Below are 15,963 nucleotides of genomic sequence, written 5' to 3'. Positions count from 1 at the left end.
GAAAGATTAATAATAAAGATATTATGTACATTACCAGTCAAAAGTTTTAGAACAGCTACTCATTCAAGGGTTTTTCTTTATTTTTTACTATTTTCTACATTGTAGAATGAAATAACACATATGGAATCATGTAGTAACCAAAAAAGTGTTAAACAATTCAAAATATATATTATATAGATTCTTCGAAGTAGCCACCCTTTGCCTTGATGAAAGCTTTGCACACTCTTGGCATTCTCTCAACCAGCTTTTTGAGGTAGTCACCTGGAATGCATTTCAATTAACAGGTGTGCCTTGTTAAAAGTTCATTTGTGGAATTCTCTCAACCAGTTCCCACATATACTGAGCACTTTTTGGCTGCTTTTCCTTCACTCTGCGGTCCATCCCAAACCATCTCAATTGGGTTGAGTTCGGGTGATTGTGGAGGCTAGGTTACACAGCCTGGAGGTATGTTTAGGGTCATTGTCCTGTTGAAAAACAACTGATAGTCCCACTAAGTTCAAACCAGATGGGATGGCATATCGCTGCAGAATGCTGTGGTAGCTGCATCTCACAAAGACACAGCTGTTGGAACCAAAAATCAAAACATTTGGACTCATCAGATCAAAGGACAGATTTCCACCGGTCAAATGTCCATTGCTCGTATTTCTTGGCCCAAGCAAGTCTCTTCATCTTTTTGATGTCCTTTAGTAGTGGTTTCTTTGCAGCAATTTGACCATGAAGGCCTGATTCACACAGTCTTCTCTGAACAGTTGATGTTGAGATGTGTCTGTTTCTTGAACACTGTAAAGCATTTATTTGGGCTGCAATCTGATGTGCAGTTAACTCTAATGAACTTATCCTCTGCAGCAGAGGTAACTCTGGATCTTCCTTTCCTGTGGTGGTCCTCATGAGAGCCAGTTTCATCATAGTGCTTGATGGTTTTTGCGACTGCAGTTGAATAAACTTTCAAAGTTCTTGGAATTTTGCAGATTGATTGACATTCATGTCTTAAAGTAATGATGGACTGTCATTTCTCTTTGCTTATTTGAGCTGTTCTTGCCATAACATGGACTTGGTATTTTATCAAATAGGGCTATCTTCTGTATAGCACCCCCTACCTTGTCACAAAACAACTGATTTGCCACAACACAAATGTACTTTTAACAAGTCATACCTGTTCAATAAAATGCATTCCAGGTGACCACCTCATGAAGCTGGTTGAGAGAATGCAAAGAGTGTGTAAAGCTGTCATCAAGGCAAAGGGTGGCTACTTTGAAGAATCTCAAATATAAAATATATTTTGATTTATTTCACACTTTTTTGGTTACTACATGATTCCATGTGTTATTCCATAGTTTGATGTCTTCACTATTATTCTAAATGTAGAAAATAATCAAATTAAGAAAAACCCTTGAATGAGTAGGTGTGTCCAAACTGTTTGACTGGTACTGTATATGATATAGAGCGTTGAACCACATAGCATAATATTACACAGTATTGTGACTGTTATAAAAGCGGTTTTGGGATAAGGACCCTAGTCAGAATGCATAACTAAGAACAGCTATCATGTCACTACATAGGAACAATAATAGTCACTAAATTGAAATGGAAAGTTAGAGAATAACTCTGTGGAATAAAAGCATGTTGATAAAATATGAACTATAGCCTGTTGCCGCTTTGGGTGGGAACCCCTCCCACCCAAAGCGGCAACCCAGGGAACCCCTCCCACCCAAAGCAGCGACCCAGGGCCGCCCTCCCACCCAAAGCGGCGACCCAGGGCCCCCCTCCCACCCAAAGCGGCGACCCAGGGCCCCCCTCCCACCCAAAGCGGCGACCCAGGTTCCCCCTCCCACCCAAAGCGGCGACCCAGGGACCTCCTCCCACCCAAAGTGGCAACCCAGGGCCCTCCTCCCACCCAAAGCAGCGACCCAGGGCCCCCCTCCCACCCAAAGCGGCAACCCAGGGAACCCCTCCCACCCAAAGCGGCAACCCAGGGTCGCCCTCCCACCCAAAGCGGCGACCCAGGGCCCCCCTCCCACCCAAAGCGGCGACCCAGGGCCCCCCTCCCACCCAAAGCGGCGACCCAGGTTCCCCCTCCCACCCAAAGCGGCGACCCAGGGCCCTCCTCCCACCCAAAGCAGCGACCCAGGGCCCCCCTCCCACCCAAAGCGGCGACCCAGGGAACCCCTCCCACCCAAAGCGGCGACCCAGGGCCGCCCTCCCACCCAAAGCGGCGACCCAGGGCCCCCCTCCCACCCAAAGCGGCGACCCAGGGCCCCCCTCCCACCCAAAGCGGCGACCCAGGTTCCCCCTCCCACCCAAAGCGGCGACCCAGGGACCTCCTCCCACCCAAAGCAGCGACCCAGGGCCCCCCTCCCACCCAAAGCGGCGACCCAGGGACCTCCTCCCACCCAAAGCGGCAACCAAGGGACCCCCTCCCACCCAAAGCGGCGACCCAGGGCCCTCCTCCCACCCAAAGCAGTGACCCAGGGCCCACCATCACACTTTAGCAAAAAATAAATGTTTTACATGTCTGGTCTTATCATCAGGTGAATGAAAATGGCAAGAGATGTAATCAACATATAAAATATATTTTGATTTGTTTAACACTTTTTTGGTTACTACATGAATTCATGTGTTATTTCATAGTTTTGATGTCGTCACTATTATTGTACAATGTAGAAAATAGTAAAATATTTAGAAAAACCGTTGAATGAGTAGGTGTGTCCAAACTTTTGACTGGTACTGTATATATATATATATATATATATATTTGGCGGACCCCCTGCATTACCTCTGCCGCGGACCCCCGGTTGAATACCCCTGGCCTATAGTGCTTCCAAAGAACATACAGTCTGTTACTGGTCTGAATAGAACTAAATCAACAGTACACAGACACAATCCTGCTTCACCAAAACAATGAAACCACTGCCATACACACCATTTGTAATAAGTAAAGAAACGGGGGGAAAATAAGTAAGAAAACATGTGTAGGTATAGGAGCCAGGAGTCAGTGTGCCTGAGGCGGACACAATCAGCTACCTGACACCCTCTCCATGAAGAGGTAATTGGCATAGCACTGGGCCGGCTGCAGTATCCTCATCTAGCTAGGAGACAAACACAAACACCCAGGGAGGGGTGGAGAAAGAAAGAAAGAAAGAAAGAAAGAAAGAAAGAAAGAAAGAAAGAAAGAAAGAGAGAGAGAGAGAGAGGTGTGGACCCATTGTTAGCCGCTGCTTGGCCTTTACAAAAAGCTACATGCAACAGGCTATCACATTCACCGACATAACGCCCTTACCGGAATACCGTTCATCCTCATCTGGATGTATAATAATGCCTGTAGATATTGTTTATCCATTAGTAATTAATATAGGTGACATGTAGCTGTTGTTGTTAATGTTGTGGAGTTTTAAGGCCTCATTCAAGCACATTAAAGTGTTATGTATTCCATACACATACAGTAAACATTCCATGTATCGGCTTTATCCAGAATGATTCAGCAAATCAAGTTCCTCCAAAGATTAGAATCTCAGCTGTATCCTTGCTGTATACAGGTGATCTCACTGAGATTAGACAAGTTTAAACAACTTGTGTAATCTCAGTGGGATCACCAGTGAGAGACCTGGCCTGCAAATGCTGCTATTTGGTTTTGAAAATAATAATGTGATGTTGGTCTGACTTCTGGTTCTTTTTCCTTGAGTTCCTTCATCTGTCTGTCATGGATGTGGTTTGATTCCAAGTGTAATCTAGAGGCGAAAGAAACACACACCTATTTAGGCGAGGTGCTGGCTAGCGTAGTGGAACACTTAAAAAAATTAAGGAGAGCCACACACTCTACATGCAAAAATGTTACGTCCAACGTTTCCACAGACAAGCTGTCTTCATCAGGGTATGATCACAAACACTGCGCGGTGACTCGTTTATATAGTGTTAAAAGACACACAGGTGTCTGTAATCATGGCTGGGTGTGGCCTGATATCATTGGTTAATTCTCATATATTAAAATAGCACACAAAAAACATAAATGGACAGCGTACGATTATAGATACAATTTGGCTACATAAGCCTACAAACATTTACAATGGCAAAGCCACAATAATCACAAGAATGGCTTCAGATCAAAGTCTACATTGTGACCGAAGGGAGCAAGGGTCTATAAATTAAAGATCCAGGCAGCCTCTCGTTTTAACAATAAATTATCGAGGTCACCCCCTCTCCTCGGGAGGGTGACATGTTCGATGCCAATATAACGTAGAGATGAAATCGAGTGATTTTCCTCCAGAAAGTGGGCCCCAACTGGGTAAGTCGAGTTTTTACACCTAATGGTGCTACGATGCTCTGAGATACGCACTTTTAATTTACGCTTTCTTTTACCCACATAATTTTTACCACAGGGACAAGTTATAAGATAAATAACTGCCTTAGTGGAGCATGTAATAACACCTTTGATTGGGATCTGTTTCCCTGTTTGTGGGTGTTTGAAGGATCTACATTTATAAGCGCCATTGCATTGAGCACAGCCATTACACTTGTAGTTTCCATCCAGTAGGGGCGCAAATACACGTTGTGCAGTGATATCTTGGGGTGGTAAATCAGAGTGTACCAATTGGTCTCTGAGATTTCTGCCCCGCGAGAATACGACCAGGGGAAGGTCCAAAAACACATGGGGACAGGGGGAGTGGAAGAGAGGAACAGAGGGCCTAACAGTGAGGGGTAGGTCCGGTACAGAGGAGTGACCGAAGGAGAGGGATCTGAGTATTGTATCTCCGTATCTCTGTATCTCTCTGTTCACATCACTTTTCCCTTAATCATTGATCAACACAATTTCCACTCATGGTGTAAGGTTTGAGTTTCAAGCTCTGAATCAAGGTGGCATATTTGTTTTCACACGCAGCTCTTATCTCAAACTCTAGAATCTCAACCACAATGGACGCATAATAGATCCTTAATCCCTCATTCTCTTCTGACAAAGACAGGCAGTCAAGGTTAGATGAGATGCGCAAATAGGAAAAAATAGTCATTTTAAATCCCATCATTCAGCCCTTCCCATAATCACACACAGAACACCACACAACTTGTAGTGTCTCTAGTTCACCATGAAAGAACCAAGTCCAAATCCCAGATTCTGTATGTGGCCTTTCTTTCTCCCCATAGAGATAGACATGAATGTGCTGCTTCTTTTCTTAATACAGGGTCATTCTCATCTATTCTGAACTAGGCCTTTCACTTAGAATAACAGTATTTCTGTTGGGTTGCTAGGTGCCAAAGTGTTTGTAACTCCCAGTACATGATCCCTGGTGAGGTCTAATCCTACACCAGGGGGATGATATAACCCGCTGCCAAGAGTGTGCAAAGCTGTCATCAAGGCAAAGGGTGGCTACTTTGAAGAATCTCAAATGTAAAATATATTTTGATTTGTTTGACACTTTTTTGCTTACTACATGATTCCATATATGTTATTTTTACATTTTGATGTCTTCACTATTATTCTACAATGTAAAAACAATTCAAAATAAAGAAACATCCTGGAATGAGTAGGTGTGTCCAAACTGTTGACTGGTACTGTAATCATACCTTACAGGAAACAGCATTTATTGAAAAGCATTTTTTGAGAACAAAGATCAGGTGTAGGGTGTGTGGACATCACCTGGCAACCCCCTCACACACTTTCTCTTCTTCCCATCATGATACCTGTACACTGACCTAAGCCCACAGGCAGAGAGGAGAGAGTACAGCTGTCCTTCTTGGGGGCTCTCTGATTGGATCCCACAGAGCTGATCTACCCGTGCCCTGCCGCTAAAGATTCCAGATGAGCTCCTGTATCCAAGCTCCCATGTACCTATGGATGTAACTTATTGAAACACTAACAGTCATCATGGAAAAGCTTGGAACTTTATATTTACCTTTCATCTTATTGTCATTGACTCAGGTAAGTGTTAATTCTAATGCATTATTTTGTATTTTGTTTTTTATTTGTGGATGATGGAGGTAGATGCTGTGATTTGTCTTGTACATAATGTTTTTTCAACTTTTGTCCTTATTGTTTTTTCAGATACAGCATGCATTGGCAGGTGAGTTAGCTGGGCTCATATTGGAAGTATTTGAAGAGTTTATTTCCAAATCACTATATCCACAACTTTTTCACATTTGTGTTTTTTCCATCAGAACTTAGTGCTTATGGGTACTACTATGTGTGTGTAAAATATCACTGTTCTCAGATTTTTTATTCATAGATTTTAGATGTGTATTAAAATGTTTTTTTTTGTTGCAAAACGCTATATATCCATTGTTTAGCTGGAATGGAATGTTCATATCCTGTATAACATATAAATTCAACCCATCATATAAATCTAGCCTCTTGCTATAGTGTTTGGTTAGAGTTAGGCCTCATCCTAAAAGGCACCCTATTCCCTATTCCCATAGTGCACTACTTTTGACCAGAGCCCAGATCTCATATTGCTGTATTGATAATCGGTTATATATATATATATTTAAAAATATTGACGTCACAAAAGTATCATATGTACAGTTGTTTATAACATGTTTTATTGTTTGTCACATTTGACTTTGTTAAACCTTCGCAGTGCTACTTTTTTCTCTGAGAGGCAGATACATCTACATTTGTAACAAAATGTGTCTCTCTGAAATAAAACATCTGGTAAAACAAATACACATGCATTTCATTGAACAACCCCAGATCATGATTAGATGTGGAAAAAACACACCAATCTCTTTCAGAAATTCTTTAAACAAAAAAAGCGAATTCGCCAACATTTCTGAAAATGGATACATAACGTTTTGGAATGAAAAACTTCATTTTATTGTGCTAGAAGGTTTATTTATTTGTTAAAATTTTTGGTGGTTCACAACTTAATATACAGTATTTTATAAAGAAGATATTGTGCTACACTGGTATCTCAGGTTAAACATGTAACGTGGCAATGCACCAATGTCAACCCTTATAGATATGGAACAAAAATGATTATTAATTCAATACCATAACAATTTATTTTGTCTCTCAAATATAGATTTGAATCATTTTTTGTAGTGTATTCTAATAATGACCAGTCATTGTGAATTGATAAAAGAGAACTAAGTAGCTGTTGAATACTGTGGTTATTTGGAAACTACACAGAATACATGTTAAACTGGCATCATCATTATCAACATTTCAGCTGATGTGTTTTCTATGCTCCCAGATACACAACTCCTAACCTTTATTTGTAGCACAGGGCCTAACTATAGAACTTATTAATAATGGATCAATATTATCGTCCAATGTCTTCGTCTGTACTGCTACATCATGGTATCCTTCATAACTGACAACTTTTCTGTTCTCTATTCAGCTTGTAGTATCACGTCAATAACGTCTCCTTCAGCATCAACACTGGACGTGAAATGGAACAGTTACCCTGGAGCCACAAATTATTTTCTGGATTTGCGGGTTGTGAACTCAATAAGCATTGCGCCAGTTGTGGTGACACTGCCTGTGTCAAGTACGCAAAGGCTGATCCAAGGATTGCGGCCAGGGAGTGTTTACCAAGTCCAGTTGAAAGTCTTTCAGTTTTACTACGTGATGTGCACTAACACGCAAATTGCGACAACAGGTAACTGTCCTACGTGTCACATGACCAGTAGTTAATTAGTCCATGTTTACCTATTTTCATTGATTTCTTTGAGTGTTAGTCATCAACAGTTTCCTTAACTTGTTTCTAGTTCCCGCCACATCCCAAATCACCTATTCCAAGGCGATATCGAGTACCTCCATCAGATTTCAATGGTCCGGCGTCACTGGGGCTGACAAGTATTTGTTGGTTGTGGACGGGCTCAGTAACGGAGACAGATACAACTACAGTTTCACTACGCTGACTGGACAGGTCGATGGGCTCACACCTGCAAAGTCTTATAACTGCTATGTCTACTCTTCCAACCAAGCGGGACTGGGGACCAGCAGCATTACCAAGACAATCACTACATGTAAGTCTGACAAATAGAATCCTACAGGCTATATGATAAAGTATGTAAAACAGTGTAGAACGGCTCATAATAATGTCCGGAACGGAGCGAATGGAATGGCATCAAACGCCAGGAAACCATGGAAACCATGTTGTTTGATGTATTTGATACCATTCCACTGATGCCACTCCAGTCATTACCATGAGCCCGTTCACCCCAATTAAAGTGCCACCAGCCTCCTTTGATATACAGTAACATGACAAACTCAAGTTGAGCATGTCTATAGCAAGGGCCCTGAGTTTTTCCTAGTCACATCAAGTGGTCAGGAAAGACTCAGATGATCCCTAGTAACAGTGGTGTCTGTAGTACTGTCCCTACTAATCACACCGTTATCTCTTTCCCTACAGTGGTACAACCGCCAGCTGGTGTTGCCGTAGTAGCGACAGGAAGGAGCTCAGCCCGTGTAACCTGGCAGACGGTCAACAAAGTTCTGTTGTATCAGGTCAGCATTACAGACAGCAACAAACCCAGCGTGCCTGTACTGAAGAACACCACCACTACGTACATGGACATCAGTAATCTACAGCCCTGCTCCACATACATTGTAGGAGTGTCATCAGTCAACGCCTTCCTAGAGCCTGGAGAACCCACTAATGTCTCACACATCACATCCAGTGAGTACTGTTGGAAGAGAGGAAACCAGATTAAATGACGGTCAGAGAGAGAGAGGAAATGAGATGAAATTACAGTCCGAGAGAGAGAGGAAATGAGATGAAATGACAGTCAGAGAGAGAGAGGAAATGAGATGAAATGACGGTCAGAGAGAGAGGAAATGAGATGAAATGACGGTCAGAGAGAGAGAGGAAATGAGATGAAATGACAGTCAGAGAGAGAGGAAATGAGATGAAATGACGGTCAGAGAGAGAGAGGAAATGAGATGAAATTACAGTCCGAGAAAGAGGAAATGAGATGAAATTACAGTCCGAGAGAGAGAGGAAACTATGGATGGATAAAGATGCATGCATGCACACGTGTACTGTAGCTACACATGCAGGCAGGCAGGCAGGCAGGCAGGCAGGCAGGCAGGCAGGCAGGCAGGCAGGCAGACAGACAGACAGACAGACAGACAGACAGACAGACAGACAGACAGACAGACAGACAGACAGACAGACAGACAGACAGACAGACAGACAGACAGACAGACAGACAGACAGACAGGATATAATCTGTATTTGTCCTTGCTTTTAGCCATCAACAGGGTCATGTCCATCTCAGTGAACTACAGCTGTTCCAGTGGGGTGGTGACAGTGACTTGGGGACAGGTGTTGGGAGCCAACTCCTACAGGTGACTACTGTCTCTTATTTACCTGGATTGATTGTGCTGTTCTATGTGATTGCTACATCTTCCTCAGTTCAATGCCTTTTTCTTAGGACCAAGAGTTATTCCTGATCCCTTATCCGGGGTCTGGTGTTTTTCCCAGTCAGGTCACATGGTCCGGGTAAAACTCCTGTGTCCCCTCTCATTGAAAGTGGCTCTGAATAACACACACATGTTATGTACATCTGCTAAATGACTCAATGGCCAAACTGTGAATGTGTTGTCAAGGGCGGAGGCTGTAGATGTGAATGGGACGGCCCTGTCCTGCACCTCTGCCTCAAACACCTGTCAGATCACCATGTTGAACTGTGGAGAGAGATACCTGATCCAGGTCACTGCCATCTCATTCGACTGCCAGAGCACCTCCAACACATCCACATACCTTGAGACAGGTGAGGGACATGTGGATGTACAGCATACCTCTACTATCTTGCTATCCCCTCCTCTCTGTCTCTGTCTATCCCCTCCTCTCTGTCTCTGTCTATCCCCTCCTCTCTGTCTCTGTCTATCCCCTCCTCTCTGTCTACATCTTTTTCTTCTATTTGATCTGTTATCTGTTCCAGTTCCTCTCACGTTCACACTCACACACACATACACCCCCCAACAGGTCTATTGACTAGACTAGTCTCTATTGAGTAGAGGGGAGTTGTATGAAAGGTCAGACAGTGATAGTGTCTGTCATACCAGGAAGTAAAAAGACATGTGTGAGGTATAGAGTGAAAACGCACACAGGAATACGTTACCTACTGTACCTGTGTTGACAAGGAGAGACAAAGACAAGGTGATTCAGGTTGAGTTTCAATATTATCCTCCGTTATTGTTCTGGTTGACTTGGGAACATTAGAGTTCAACCTCCATCCAACTAGCTCTACTTCATATGATGTTATATATCTCACAGTTCCACATTCACTGTCCAATTTACAGCAAGTTCACTTGTTTGTTTCCCTTCCAAACAGTGTACAGAAAAACCTTTTTAGGGCACTTTATACTTCCCCCTACTTCTCCAGTCCTATTTCCAGTTGACTACCCTTTACCATGTGCCCTAACCCCTAACCCCTAACCTCCTACACTGTACCCCTGTCCTACCCTAACCCCTAACCCCTAACACCTAACCCCTTACTCTGTACCCCTGTCCCACCCTAACCCCTAACCCCTAACCCCTAACCTCTTACTCTGTAGCCCTGTCCTACCCTAACCCCTAACCCCTAACCCCTTACTCTGTACCCCTGTCCCACCCTAACCCCTAACCCCTAACCCCTAACCTCTTACTCTGTACCCCTGTCCCACCCTAACCCCTAACCCCTAACCTCTTACTCTGTACCCCTGTCCCACCCTAACCCCTAACCCCTTACTCTGTACCCCTGTCCCACCCTAACCCCTAACCCCTAACCTCTTACTCTGTACCCCTGTCCCACCCTAACCCCTAACCCCTAACCCCTAACCTCTTACTCTGTACCCCTGTCCCACCCTAACCCTAACCCCTAACCCCTAACCTCTTACTCTGTACCCCTGTCCCACCCTAACCCCTAACCCCTAACCCCTAACCTCTTACTCTGTACCCCTGTCCCACCCTAACCCCTAACCCCTAACCTCTTACTCTGCCCTTCTCTGTACCCCTGTCCCACCCTAACCCCTAACCCCTAACCCCTTACTCTGTACCCCTGTCCCACCCTAACCCCTAACCCCTAACCTCTTACTCTGTACCCCTGTACCCCTGTCCCACCCTAACCCCTAACCCCTAACCCCTAACCTCTTACTCTGTACCCCTGTCCCACCCTAACCCCTAACCCCTAACCCCTAACCTCTTACTCTGCCCTTCTCTGTACCCCTGTCCCACCCTAACCCCTAACCCCTAACCCCTTACTCTGTACCCCTGTCCCACCCTAACCCCTAACCTCTTACTCTGTACCCCTGTCCCACCCTAACCCCTAACCCCTTATTCTGTACCCTGTCCCACCCTAACCCCTAACCCCTAACCCCTTACTCTGTACCCCTGTCCCACCCTAACCCCTAACCTCTTACTGTGTACCCCTGTCCCACCCTAACCCCTAACCCCTAACCCCTTACTCTGTACCCCTGTCCCACCCTAACCCCTAACCTCTTACTGTGTACCCCTGTCCCACCCTAACCCCTAACCTCTTACTCTGTACCCCTGTACCCCTGTCCCACCCTAACCCCTAACCCCTAACCCCTAACCTCTTACTCTGTACCCCTGTCCCACCCTAACCCCTAACCCCTAACCCCTAACCTCTTACTCTGCCCTTCTCTGTACCCCTGTCCCACCCTAACCCCTAACCCCTAACCCCTTACTCTGTACCCCTGTCCCACCCTAACCCCTAACCCCTAACCTCTTACTCTGTACCCCTGTCCCACCCTAACCCCTAACCCCTTATTCTGTACCCCTGTCCCACCCTAACCCCTAACCCCTAACCCCTTACTCTGTACCCCTGTCCCACCCTAACCCCTAACCTCTTACTGTGTACCCCTGTCCCACCCTAACCCCTAACCCCTTACTCTGTACCCCTGTCCCACCCTAACCCCTAACCTCTTACTGTGTACCCCTGTCCCACCCTAACCCCTAACCTCTTACTGTGTACCCCTGTCCCACCCTAACCCCTAACCTCTTACTGTGTACCCCTGTCCCACCCTAACCCCTAACCTCTTACTGTGTACCCCTGTCCCACCCTAACCCCTAACCTCTTACTGTGTACCCCTGTCCCACCCTAACCCCTAACCTCTTACTGTGTACCCCTGTCCCACCCTAACCCCTAACCTCTTACTCTGCCCTTCTCTGTACCCCTGTCCCACCCTAACCCCTAACCTCTTATTCTGTACCCCTGTCCTACCCTAACCCCTAACCCCTTATTCTGTACCCCTGTCCCACCCTAACCCCTAACCTCTTATTCTGTACCCCTGTCCTACCCTAACCCCTAACCCCTTATTCTGTACCCCTGTCCTACCCTAACCCCTAACCCCTTATTCTGTACCCCTGTCCTACCCTAACCCCTAACCCCTTATTCTGTACCCCTGTCCCACCCTAACCCCTAACCCCTAACCCTTTACTCTGTACCCCCTAGTGCACCACGCTCCCTCCCAGCTTGCGACATACCACAAGTGTTCCAGCAACACTTTGTCAAGCATACAGTAACTCCCCTACTCAGCCAGTCCTATTCTCAGATAACTACCCTTTTCCATGTGCCCTAACCCCTAATATGTACCCTTGTCCCCCCCTAACCCTTAACCCTCTCTCTCTCTCCCCCACCAGTGCCCTGCGCCCCCTCCCAGCTGGCGACGTACCGTGAGTGTTCCAGTAATGTGATCATCTTCTCCTGGGCTCCCACCAGTAACACCAAGTACTACGTAGCTACGTCGCTGGCCTCCAACGGACAGCTGGCGGACTGTCGCACCAAGGGCACAGAGTGCTTTTTCACCAACACGGTCTGCGGACACACCTACCAGTTCACCGTTTACGCCGTCAGTAATTGCAACAGCAAAACCAGTTCCTCGAAGCACGTCCGGACCTGTGAGTGAAGGGAGGGGGTGTAGGGAAGGTGTGGTGGGAGTAGGGGGAGGGACAGAAAGAGAGAGTTCTCTACCTAGTGGCTACCTGTGGTAATGCAAGGTAATGTGTGTGTGTGTGTGTACTTGTATTATACATGTCTGTGTGTGTACAACATGAGTGAATTCTCTAACCTCCCTCCCTCCCCTCCCCCCTCCCTCCCTCCCCCCTCTCCTCCCTCCCTCCCTCCCTCCCTCCTCCCTCTCCTCCCTCCCTCCCTCCTCCCTCCCTCCCTCCCTCCCTCCCTCCCTCCCTCCCTCCCTCCCTCCCTCCTCCCTCTCCTCCCTCCCTCCCTCCTCCCTCCCTCCCTCCTCCCTCCCTCCCTCCCTCTCCTCCCCAGCCCCTTGCATCCCCCAGAACATAAAGACGTATGCAGAGTGTGGGTCTGATGTGTTGATCACCACCTGGGACAAGACAGCAGGGGCTCTGTCCTACACAGTGGAGGCTCAGGGTAACTACGGAGACAGCTACAACTGCAGCTCCTTCACCAACAGCTGTGCTATGCCTGGTGTGGCCTGTGGAGACAGTCTGAGTGTGTGGATCACTGCCTCAGATGATGACTGTACCACAGAGAAGGAGCTGGGAGAGGCAGCTAAGACTTGTGAGTACTGGAGGATGGGCGTATTGTTATGTTATAGTGTAGGAAGAGGATAGAAGAGACTGACAAGTCTGGTGGTGATTTGGATCTGCGGCTAGTTGAGCCCCCTATAGGGAGGACTGGAGCTTCCATATCATAGCTGAGAAATAATGGCATCATATACATTTACTTGTCGTTACTTCAAACCTCTCTCCTCCTCCCTTCCCCAGTCCCTTGTACCCCTACCAACATGTCAGCCTCTGTGGAATGCAGCCCCAGCTCTGCCCTTATGAACTGGACGGTGAGCCAGGGCGCAGTGTTCTACATCGCCATGGCACAGCACACAGACGGCACGGTGAGATCCTGCCACTCCATGGGCTCTAACTGTCTCATACAGGGCTTAAACTGCGGCAAAACCTACACCGCCAGCGTCATAGCAACCGACATGAAGTGCAACAGCTCCCAGAGCCAACTGGTCACTATAGAAACTGGTAAGTGATGGGGGGGGCCTAAAATGACGCCCTATCCTCTAAGGTGGGCACTACTTCAGAGGATTACAGTATGTGGCTTTATACACAAGTGTGTTTGAGTCATCAAGTTCAGGTTAACTTTATTTTTCATATGCAACAGAACACATGGTGTACACAGAACAGTGAAGTGCTTACTTGCACGTTCACCCCTCAACGATGCGACAACAATCATAACAGAAAACAAATAAAGTAATACAAATAAAAATAAAAGCTCAATGGGATCATTTTTAAAAGGTATAAATGTATGGAGTGAAAAATACATCATTTTCTTTAGGAACACAGTGAAGTAAAAGTGAAAGTTGTCAAAAATATAAATAGTAGAGTAAAGCACAGCCACCACAAAACACTACATAAGTAGTACTTTAAAGTATTTTTACTTAAGTACTTTACACCACTGCAAACGAGTGGTTTCATGTGGTTTATAACATTCCACTGACTCCATTCCAGCCATCCACTCTCTCTTTCTCTCTCCCCTTCTCTCTCTCCTACCTCTCTCTCCCCTTCTCTCTCCCCTTCTCTCTCTCCTACCTCTCTCTCCTTTTCTCTCTCTCCTACCTCTCTCTCCCCTTCTCTCTCTCCTACCTCTCTCTGTCTCTCTCTTTCTCCATCACCCCCCTCTCTCTCTCCCTTCTCTCTCTCTCTCCCCTTCTCTCTCTCCTACCTCTCTCTCCCTTCTCTCTCTCTCTCCCCTTCTCTCTCCCCTTCTCTCTCTCCTACCTCTCTCTCCCTTCTCTCTGTCTCTCTCTTTCTCCATCACCCCCCTCTCTCTCTCCCTCTATCTCTTTCTCTCTCCCTGCAGGTGCCTGTCCCCCCACCAATGTCACAACGTCTCTGCAGTGTGACGGCAACATGGGCACTGTCTCCTGGACGGCCGTTGCCAGGGCGGACATGTACCTAGCAACCGCCACAGGTGACGACGGACACACCCACACCTGCGGCTCCAACTCCACCGACTGTTCCTTCACCGACCTGCACTGCGCCGAGACCTACGCTGTCACCGTGGTTACCATCGTCAGGGGCTGCCATAGCGACCCCAGCCCTGACGTTGAACTCAGAACAGGTGAGAAGAGACAGAGTCTGTCTGTCTGATCTGTCTGTGATGAATATCTTGTAGATCTAGAACTCGATTACATCCTTCATAATCTCTCATGGACAGACGCACGTAACATAGAACGATATCGTAGCATCTCTCAACAGACTGTGGGATGAGACGATTAACCAGGTACTTTGTTCCGCAGCGTAGATTTTTTCCGCCACTGATCATTTGGACAAATCACGATTTCGCAAGTGTTCACATCTTTCGAATTTCAGAAGGGGAGGGGACATTTAGCACATCCATTTAGTGTAGTGGAGACTTTAATAGTCTGGTTTGTATCTTTTCTCATACATCTATCCCCTGAACCTGATGGAGGATCTGACTAATTAACGCAAGATTTTAGTTCTGGGTGTTGGAGATTCCATTTTTCATTACATTCCCACTTGTTGGACTTGAGTTAGCGACTGTATACTCTGGTACTTCTGTTGTCTCTGGACTGCTCAGCACTGTGTCCAGCCATCGACCTGGAGGGCATGGTGTCCTGTTCCACCAACATCCTGTCCCTGACCTGGGATGCCAGCCCAGTGTACGGGGCCAACTACACCTTACACTCCTAGAAGATAGGGGGCGCTAACACCACTTCATATCCCAAAATTTGTATTACATTTTTATTGACGGATAGCCAGGGGCACAGTCCAACGCTCACACACAATTTACATACAAAGCATTTGTGTTCACTGAGTCTGCCAGATCAGAGGCAGTAGGGATGACCAGAGATGTTATTTTTATAAGTGTGTGAATTTGAACATTTTCCTGTCAAAATGTAACAAGTACTTTTGGGTGTTAGGGAAAATGTATGGAGTAAAAAGTACATCATTGTCTTTAGAAATGTGGTGAAGTAAAAGTAAACGTCAAAAATAGAAATAAAACTCTCCTTTTCTCTGTCTC

General features: G+C 46.1%; 2 protein-coding genes across 2 annotated transcripts; both read left to right on the top strand.

The window, feature by feature from the left end:
- The first annotated feature begins 1,633 nt into the window (after positions 1–1,633).
- On the top strand, positions 1,634–2,464 carry LOC115156464 (basic salivary proline-rich protein 1-like). Its single transcript, XM_029703887.1, has one exon. The coding sequence runs from the start codon at positions 1,634–1,636 to the stop codon at positions 2,462–2,464; it is 831 nt and encodes a 276-aa protein (XP_029559747.1).
- A 4,764-nt stretch (positions 2,465–7,228) lies between these two features.
- Positions 7,229–15,632, top strand: LOC115156463 (fibronectin type III domain-containing protein 7-like). Its single transcript, XM_029703886.1, has 10 exons — positions 7,229–7,586; positions 7,696–7,956; positions 8,343–8,609; positions 9,184–9,280; positions 9,542–9,762; positions 12,579–12,836; positions 13,213–13,473; positions 13,680–13,940; positions 14,779–15,039; positions 15,520–15,632. Exons 1-10 carry the CDS (start codon positions 7,283–7,285, stop codon positions 15,630–15,632), a joined length of 2,304 nt encoding a protein of 767 aa, XP_029559746.1. The 5' UTR covers positions 7,229–7,282.
- The last annotated feature ends 331 nt before the right edge of the window (positions 15,633–15,963 follow it).

The sequence above is a fragment of the Salmo trutta genome, chromosome 21 (genome assembly GCF_901001165.1).
Source record: "Salmo trutta chromosome 21, fSalTru1.1, whole genome shotgun sequence".
Taxonomy (NCBI): domain Eukaryota; kingdom Metazoa; phylum Chordata; class Actinopteri; order Salmoniformes; family Salmonidae; genus Salmo; species Salmo trutta.
This window is presented reverse-complemented; position numbering and strand designations above follow the sequence as displayed.

Bases quoted from the DNA above. Each gene is read 5' to 3' on its own strand.
- LOC115156464 (XM_029703887.1), top strand. From the start codon at position 1,634: ATGAACTATAGCCTGTTGCCGCTTTGGGTGGGAACCCCTCCCACCCAA.
- LOC115156463 (XM_029703886.1), top strand. From the start codon at position 7,283: ATGGTATCCTTCATAACTGACAACTTTTCTGTTCTCTATTCAGCTTGT. The intron at 7,587-7,695 runs GTAACTGTCCTA...ACTTGTTTCTAG, and splicing joins CACGCAAATTGCGACAACAG to TTCCCGCCACATCCCAAATC. The intron at 13,474-13,679 runs GTGAGTACTGGA...TCCCTTCCCCAG, and splicing joins GGGAGAGGCAGCTAAGACTT to TCCCTTGTACCCCTACCAAC.